The sequence below is a fragment of the Perca flavescens genome, chromosome 14 (assembly GCF_004354835.1).
Source record: "Perca flavescens isolate YP-PL-M2 chromosome 14, PFLA_1.0, whole genome shotgun sequence".
NCBI lineage: Eukaryota > Metazoa > Chordata > Actinopteri > Perciformes > Percidae > Perca > Perca flavescens.
In genome coordinates this window covers 21524296-21533553 of record NC_041344.1, presented here as the reverse complement: position 1 = coordinate 21533553, position 9258 = coordinate 21524296, and the positions used below count along the sequence as shown (strand labels likewise).

General features: G+C 42.8%; 1 protein-coding gene across 2 annotated transcripts; it reads left to right on the top strand.

Moving 5' to 3' along the window:
- Positions 1 to 380: 380 nt before the first annotated feature.
- On the top strand, positions 381 to 8934 carry wu:fc38h03 (acetylcholinesterase collagenic tail peptide). 2 transcript variants are annotated; one of them, XM_028598189.1, is made up of 18 exons: positions 381 to 666; positions 1427 to 1542; positions 1644 to 1753; positions 1887 to 1997; positions 2241 to 2285; positions 2435 to 2461; positions 3754 to 3825; positions 3915 to 3977; positions 4087 to 4113; positions 4206 to 4250; positions 4585 to 4620; positions 4693 to 4773; positions 5179 to 5275; positions 5461 to 5600; positions 5717 to 5836; positions 6595 to 6724; positions 7435 to 7537; positions 8123 to 8934. In XM_028598189.1, the coding sequence occupies exons 2-18, from the start codon at positions 1446 to 1448 to the stop codon at positions 8190 to 8192; spliced, it is 1374 nt and encodes a 457-aa protein (XP_028453990.1). In that variant the 5' UTR covers positions 381 to 666; positions 1427 to 1445; the 3' UTR covers positions 8193 to 8934. The 2 variants fall into 2 exon arrangements, with proteins under 2 accessions (XP_028453990.1, XP_028453989.1); XM_028598188.1 differs by having other exon boundaries at positions 1884 to 1997.
- Positions 8935 to 9258: the final 324 nt, after the last annotated feature.

The following is a 9258-nucleotide window of genomic DNA, read 5'->3' as shown; positions in this document are numbered from 1 at the left end:
TAAGGGAACACACATTACTTAGCAAAATAGACTGAGTTGATGTCAGATTCAGTCATCTACATATTTACATAGGCCTAACAGATTTATTTCACCTTTGTTGTCGACATACATCGCAATACCTCAATAATGGAGAGTGAAGTTATGTAAGAATATGCAACATTGACTTTACTATTATTGTTTCTATAAACTAAAACCAGCAGAGGGCGCCATTTTACTGCTGAAAAGAGCATCAGCACCACTGTAGACATCAAACGAGCCAAATGAGTGTAAGCATGCCGACTTAAAATGCTGCCATCCCAGATATTCGGCCAGCTGCACTGCAGTAGATCCAGAAGACACCAGACAAGAGTTAATGAGCCTCTGATCCAGACCCACTGAGACTGAGCTGCCACCGCTGTGTTGGCTCCACTCAGTGGCCTCTGCTGGGCATTTAGCGCCGGGAGAAAAAAAAAAAAGGTCCTCCCTCCTCAATTGTGTTGTTATTGACTGACGGAGGGAAAGAAGAGGGTCGATAAGTGGATCAGATTTATTAGCGGTCCAGATTGGCTACAGCACGCCAAATGCCAGAGGAGTCACAGACTGTGGGGCTGCACGCAGCGCATTTCATCTAGGTTAGAGGAGCGCCAGACAGCGTGTCTACAAGTGCGGCACAATTTCAAGTGGAAGGTAAGGGGGATCTTGTGCATTAGCCATGGATGTAGATGACATTGCTTCTATGTAACGCATCTGGATCATCGGGACATTACGGCATTCTGTACGTTTAATTAGATAACATAGAAAATGTTAAATCATATTATTGAAGATAGCCTATGAATTACTGATTGAACACGGGGTTATCATTTTTTGGGGGGATTTCTAACATCTTCTTGCATCCATACTACCATTATGAAATATGAGTATACTGGAAATGTTTGTGTGAATGAACCTGTAACCGCCGTTACAGGCTGCTACTGTTACTATGACTTCTGTCATAAAGTGGCAGAAGTCATAATAAGCGACAGAGTGACAGCCCTCTGCCACCCATCTAATTCTAATTCTGGCACAAGGCTGAACGTGGCTGATGCAAGGTGGAATTACAGCGGTGGTTGCATCTGCTGCAGTGTGGAGCTGCAACAAGTTTATTATGCTTTGAGAGGGGGAAAGGAGAGAGAGAGAGAGAGAGAGAGAGAGAGAGAGAGAGAGAGAGAGAGAGAGAGAAAGAGAGAGAGGAGAGAGAGAGAGAGAGAGAGAGAGAGAGAGAGAGAGAGACTTCAGAGGACTAAGGTTAAGGGTGTGATCAAATAGACACCCTCTGGGAGTAAGGAGAAGTGACAGCTGCCAGTAACTGCATTAAGCTCAGCAGAAATAGAGTGTGTTTGTGTGTGTGTGTGTGTGTGTGTGTGTGTGTGTGTGTGTGTGTGTGTGTGTGTGTGTGTGTGTGCTGTAGGGAAAGTAAATCCGTCAGGATGGATCTGGCCAAACTTGCCGTGTCCTTCCACATTCTTCTGTGTTCTGCGTGGGCCCGTCACTCTTACATGGACAGCGTCCTCTCAGCCCGCTCAGGTAAGTTGTGCGAGTGAACTGTAAGACTGAGTGTCACATAACAGAAGGAACACATGTTGCGTGTACCTTTCACCACTGTGCCTCGTCTGTCTTCCTCTCAGCTCTCAGGTTTCTGGAAGAGCCGTTAACGTTTGATCCCTGTTGTCTCATGTCACCGCCTCCCCCGCCGCTCTTCCCTCCGCCACCTCACCAGTGGAAACGGGGCATTACCGTAGGTGTTCACAAACACACTCACACGCACCTGCTTGCACAAATACACCTCATTTAAACACATTTGTATGCTCACTGAATGGGACACTGATTGCTACCCTATTCTGTTGGATTTTGTGCATGTTTGACAGAAGGATGGTATTGGCATGTTAGAGCCAATTGTTTCTGGAGGAGAGGTACAGGAAAAACAAAAACCTGTGATACCTGGGTGTTTACCTGGACCTCCAGGACCCAGGGGCCCAGAGGTAAGGTCCTTTTTTAAAATATTTATATGTTTGAAACCTTACATCAGGGCGTGCGCCACTTTCCAGTCCGATGAAATCATAGTATGTACATCAGCCTGCTGTAGCCATTTAAAGAGAGTAGATGGGAATATTTGTTAAATGGAAATGAAACAAAATGACCTTTATTTTTATTGATTTTTCTACAAATGTGCCATGCTCTATTAAAATCTGTGTGCTGGATATAAATTTGGTGTCGTTGTTCAGGGTCACAATGGATTACCCGGCATAAGAGGACCAAAAGGGGAGAAGGTGTGTTTCTATTTTTGTTGTATTTGTTTTTATAGGTCGAAATATGTTTAATTTATTTTGCTATAGAAGTATTTGTGCATATGTCCTTGTGTTCCTCTCTGCTCTAATGAGTGCTACATCTCCCCCCCGCCTCATTTGTCCTCCTCCAGGGAGAAATTGGACGTCCAGGGTCAAAGGTGAGCCGCTCCTACCCTCCTGCATGGCATGTTCTCTCACTCATCTCTCTCTGGTCCATCTCGCTTGTCCTTGGAGTAATGGGATCTGGATTTCTCTCTCCGCTGTCCCCTCCATGCATCCTCAATCTCTGTGATGTGATTTGTCTATTGATGTGCTCAGAATATCTTCAGCAGCTGCTAAATGGGTCATGCTACATTAGTCTCAGTAGCCGCTTTAGCCACATAGCAAAGCTTGATCACATCCCTGGATGTCTCCAGTCATCCTTATGCTCCTCACCTCTCTATCATCCCCCTCTTCTTTCCTTTCCCTCTGCTTTTACCTTCTCTCTCTCTCTCCTCCTTTCCTTGGCCTGGCTCCATTAGCCCTCGTACTGGACCTCAGTCTTGCTGATCCAGGCTCTCCAGCACTCCACTTCTGCACTTTAATCTCCCTAAGTGCTTTTGGTCTCCGTGATAAATCACTCCACACAGCAGCATGTCCATGGGGTCTCAACAGGCTGCTGTTTTAATGACAGGCAACTAAATGAGAGCACGCTGCTAGCATGGCAGCAGCTCTGGGAGACTCGTCCAGGTGTCACAGAGACGTGGAGGCGGTTGTTTAACACATCTGAGTCACCTGCTTGCAGGGAATTGGCGATAGCGCACAATCGAATAAACCTTTATTCCTGTCCGCTAATTAGCCAATCTCAGTGGCATTGTTAAAGGTTTTATCCTCTGTCATGTCCGACTTGGAAGCCATAGGAGGTCAGTTTTGACATGCTTATTTGTCTCTGACCCATATTTAACCTGGTTACTCTTTATGAAACTCAGTAGTTCTTTTTCAGGGAAAACAGTGCCATGAAAGAAGAATCTTGACGGACAGAAAAAGTTGCAGATCATCAGCATATATAGCAAAGTACAAAAGCAGAAATCAGTCAAAATTTAAAGGACGAGCTTGACACTTTGGAACATACACCTATTTGCTTTCTTCCCGATGTTAGATGAGAAGATGGCATGCAACGAGCGGAGACTCCAGGAAGTCACTAATCCGGGCCAAAAAATAGTCCAGCATGTAAACCCAAGCCTGTTTAAGTAATGTATTAAATCAAAATGCAAGTGAGATTTTATTTAAGAGAACAAGGTTAAAATATCCTGCTGTTGAAGATCCAACTATAACAGTAACACTCAAAAAGAAATCCTCCTTCAAGCAATTTAAAGCAAGAAACTGCTTCCTGTCACTTTTTCAGCAAAAGGGGTCAGAAAATGTATCATTAGATTGCATAAGTGCTGGCACTGATTGTGTTTATGTACAGGGTCGCACAGGAGCTCCAGGCCTCCCAGGGAAACCAGGGCTACCAGGATGGCGTGGTCCAGAGGGACCCCAGGTAAGTCTCTGTACTGTCTTGAGGTTTTACACGAATGTATATATCACAAAAACAAAATGAACCCTCACGTATGTATGGTTTTTCTTAAGGGCGAGAAAGGGGACCCAGGACTCATGGGATTACCAGGACTGAGGGGACCACCAGGGCCAAAGGTTAGTGACCTCTTTACTGCATCATACACACAATTATGTATATGTTTGGAAAGAGTTTTTTTTTATTAACTATCATATCTGCATTTTTATTCCTCATGAATCTTTTTAGGGTTTGCCCGGTTATAAAGGAGATAAGGTAAATTCCGAATAAATTCTCACAGTGCACACGTTTTTTTTAACTACAAAACTATTAAATCCTCCATTTCATTTTTCTCTCTTTTTTAAAAGGGCAGCTCTGGTGACCCTGGAGCAGCAGGACCAAAAGGCGATAAGGTTGGTAGAGAAATGTCTTTTTCTTTTATTGTAGATCCTTAAATTGCTTTTGAAAATGTTGTGTTGTGTAACTCTTTAAAGCTCATTTATGCTTGGCTTTGACTATGAACACTTCACCTCATGCTGTGTTATATTGGACTTCATCATTTGACTAGGCAGTGAAAAACTCTATAATAGTTTGTTCAATTACTGGTTAAATTCCAAAGTGGTTCTTTCACGTCCCAACATTTCAAGCTCAGAGACAGATTCAATTAACATTACACATTTTATGAGTGCCTGTTCTGCTGAGATAATGACTTTTCTCACATCAAGCTCTCATTTCGTCTCTATGCAGGGTTCCATTGGTTTGCCTGGGATGCTTGGACAGAAGGTAAGAATGACTCAATAATGAGGACAGTAATGAATCTGATTTAAACTAATTATTACTCAACTCCTTTCCCAGGGGGAGCAGGGACCAAAGGGCGAGCCAGGAGTTGTAGGGAAAAGAGGGCCTACTGGACGGCCTGGGAAGAGAGGCAAACAGGTGAGGACGAGGTAGAATGATGCACATCCTGGCAGCATCACTTAATCCTGGTGTGGTGCGCTGACACTCTGCTCTTCCTCTCGAACATCCTCTCACTGGCTAATTCAGTCACTGAAGTTATACTTCCAGCTCTAAGTACAGACTTCCATAGAGGCTTCGGTGTCTTTGGCATCAGTTTACACATTCATATATGCACACAAACACACACACTTTTGTTTTTCCATGAACTAGATTATCACAGCTATGCACAAAGTGGCAGTGGCATGTAGGTCTTTCCTTCTGTGTGTGTTGTGTGTGTGTGTGTGTGTGTGTGTGTGTGTGTGTGTGTGTGTGTGTGTGTGTGTGTGTGTGTGTGTGTGTGTGTGTGTGTGTGATTTCTAATGGGATGTTGCCTGGCTTGCACAGGGCATGAAGGGCCACACTGGAGCCCCAGGAGTCATGGGCCCCCAAGGACCCCCAGGTCCAAACGGCCATCCAGGGCCACCTGGTCCACCCGCCTCAGGTACAGTAACTCACACGTTCACTCAGACATCAGCCTCAAATTACAGTCTATGATGTATAATATCAAAGTAGGCGTTTGTGTGTGTGTGTGTGTGTGTGTGTGTGTGTGTGTGTGTGTGTGTGTGTGTGTGTGTGTGTGTGTGTGTTAACCCCTCATATTTGTCATACATTTTTGTGGTTTTGCAGGTCTCTATCTAGTCGGGGAAAAGGGAGAGAAGGGTCCTCCAGGTCCAGCAGGTCGCTGTGACTGTGATTCCATTCTTGGTGCAAATAATGCTCCTTTTGGAAGCTACACTCAACGGGGCGGCCTCAATAAAGTCCCTGCAGTAAGACCCAACTCAAACGGCTTCCTTACAATTTAACTATCCAAACTGAATCCATGTTCACACTGAATCAATTATTTCTCATCATCTTTCACTTTCTCCTGTATATGTCTGTGCAGATATTTGTGGTAAACGGTGAGGAGGAGATGGACCGTGTACGTCTGGACAATGCAATAGCATTCAGGAAGGATCAGAGGTTGCTCTACTTCAAAGATAAAGAGGGATGGAAGCCCATACAGGTGACGACTATTAAGAGTGTTGTGTTCTGTAATTGCAACTGGGCCGGATGGATGAAAATGAATGGCTGTGAATCCTTAAGCTTAACTGTATGGCTACCTTACCTATAGTAAGCTTATCTCCAATGTGTAAATTAAATGGGGTTTTTGTCTTCACAAATAGGCCAATTTATCATTGCTATTAAAATGTAAGAATTATTTTAATGTATCTTTTCAGACATTTACATTTTTGAAAAAACAAACTTCCAAAACATTATTTTTTAGACATAATATGGAGGCCCCCCTGCACTAACTCTGAGGACCCCCTGTTGAATATCTCTGCTCTAAGCTAAAACTGGACCACATTTGAGCGTGAAAGTTTTATTTTTGACCCTTAGAAACATAGTTTGACAAAAAATTATAAATCTCAACTCAAGGTCCACTTACTGGCTTTTTTAGGAGCTTTCCCACAGTCTTTCTGAGTGGATGGAGTTCGCTCAGCAGTTGGTTGCTGGTTGCTGTCAAAACATCTATGTATATCCATGTATTGCATTAACTGAACAAAGTGGTGGAAAAAGCTAATAAGTGGACCTTGAGTTAAGATTTCTTTCAAACTGTCAAACTGGGCTACATTTGGTTGACATCTACTGTATGTACTGTACCAGGTTACATAAAACATTCACTTTTCCACCTAATAAAGCCTAGCCTTATTTTTAATTGACACTAAAGCTAAGATTGCTTATTGCCTGAAATGTCAAATTAGTGTTTGTTTTCTTGTCTAGCCCTTCCAGCCCTTCCAGTCCACAGAAAAAGTCCCAGACAGAGTCGGTGTGTGTGGGGACGGAAAGGTGCAGGCCCAGCACGGAGAGGAGTGTGATGATGGAAACCAGATTGTCACTGATGCTTGTCTCAGTGAGTTACACGCATCTCTTGCTCAGTTGAACACGTGCACACATGCCCAGTAATGTAGAGGTAAAGAAAAGCTAAAAATGATCTATAGACAGTGATTCGAATACCCCTTTATGTAATGAAATACAGTGTAACAAGAATTAAGATAAATAACGATTTATGTGGGCGCCTGGGTGGCTCGCCTGGTGGAGCGTGCACGCCCATGTATGGAGGCTCGGAGGCTGCAGCCCTTTGCTGCATGTTATTCCCCTTTTCTCTCCCTCTCAGGTCTAAGCTGTCCTGTCGGAAATAAAGGACTAAAAATGGCAACAAAATTAAATAAAAAACAAAACAAAAAATGATTTATGTTAGTGGGAAAAAACAAATCTTCAAATATAAAGGTTAGGCTTTTTGCTGCATGCATACCCAGCTGCTCATGAGATGCCCTGCAGAGCTCCAGTGCACCACAGAGTCTGCACCCACATGACGGAGGATAAAAGCAGTACGCACTGTGAAACCTTTCCTTGATCTTTCATTAATCTCACCCTGCCATCTTCTCACTTCTCTCTTCTGCTCTGTTCAATTAAATTAGCAGCAAAATGCTGTATTGGCATCACTGAAACACACAGCAGTGCCAAAGCAATGAGTAACGTCTTCTCTCCCCCTTCCCTCCCTTGCTCTCTCCTAACTCTGCCACTACATTCAACTCATCTCCTTTCCTTTCATCACTTCAGACTGTAAGTGGGCCTACTGTGGAGATGGCTACCAACATGACGGCATTGAGGAGTGTGATGGAAAGGACTTTGGTTATCAGACCTGCAAATCCTATCTTCCTGGGTATGTTCACTGACAGCATTCAGCCTGCATACAGAAACATACCGTACACTCAGTGTCCATTTATTTGGGAACACTTTGCTATTAATTAAAGATCTTCAATGCCAAGGTAGCACAATGCAGTTCCTTTTTAGTCAGCAGCCCATTTATACTGCACCCATCTAAGGATTGTAAAGGTCATTTGAATGAACTTTTTCTGTGAAACCATTCAGAGATGAAGGTGCATCATCCTGGCACCACTTACTGTACTTAATGTTTTAGATGCCTAAATCACACAACTCTGCATGCTTTATACTTATGCTTAAAGAAATAGTTCAACATTTTGGGGAAATGTAGACATACTCGCTTTCTTGCTTGAGATTTGCAAAGATGGATACCACTGTTAGCTTTGAGAGGGGTGTTTGTCTTCTCATCAAGCTCTCTGCGAGAAAGCAAATAAGCATAGTTCCCTACATTTTGAACTATTCCTTTAATAAAGAGCAAAATAGTGGAAATTTGGAGGTGTGCTGCATAAGGTACTGAGTGTAAATATAAGTATACACGCAATCAGTTGCACTTCTTAAAAATAATTTTCCATGTCTTCTGCAGGTCCTTTGGGCAGCTCAGATGCACTGAATCTTGCCTCATTGATTCCACTGGTTGCAAGTATTTCACCTGAACTGGAAAGATTGCAACTTTGCAGTTGCTCTTTGTGATCACGGGGATTACATTTCAGAGTATTGCCCCTTAAAAAAAATCACTGGCTGCTCTGAGCCATGAGAAGTCATGGGAGTCAGCTTTGAATCGACTGTCTCTCCCCTGGAGGTTTAATTCTATCACTGGCCTCAGGGAGCAGCTTCCTGTTACTGTCACTACATCGGCTCCAGCACTGTTATGGACACAGGTGATGCTGTGGAACATTTTAATGATTTAATGACTGTATCATATGAAATAGTTACAATGTGTATGACTTGCTGACTGTTAATGCAAAAATAAGCTGTATTCTGAACTTCTTTTGTAAGAAAAAAAAGAGCCTTTTTTTACAAAAGAGGCACTTATATTATTGATACTATATATACTGTAGTATGCAAATCAGGATTGTGTAAATGTATTTATTCCTGTGCAATGTTTTAGAAAACATGTATTTATGAAAAGCAATGCTGTGATATTGCATGTAAATATGTACCAGAACACAGCGGACTGCTTTACCCAGTGCTGTAAACGTACTAGTCAAAGTGTGGCCCTCTTGAACGAATGTCATACTGCAACAAGAATACCTGTGGTTATTGCAGCAGCATGAAGAAACTGATCAGTTACAAAATGACTGAAATGAATTTAGTGAGATTTGATTAGTGGATAATCTACCTGCATGACTGTAATGTTCATTAAACCCTGTACGCTAATAAAAGATATCAGGCCAACACGTCAGAGTTCTCCAAAGGGGATCTGTCCATGGATGTATGGATCTGTCAGGGAGCATTTGTGGGCGTTTTCTTTTTGTTCAGGAAACTACGGTGGCCGACAGGGTCAAACGCCCTGCAACTTCAGACACATGCAAATAGACAAAATACAAGCAAATTAAGAAAACAACTTCATTAATTTGACAACACATGTGCAGCATTCAGCAAACGCGCTGCATATACACACAACCTCAACCAAATATACAAACGCGCTGCAATTAAAAAACGATGCAAAAAGAAAAGCAAACCCCGGAAAAAGAAGCAATGCCAAAAAAAAAAAAAACT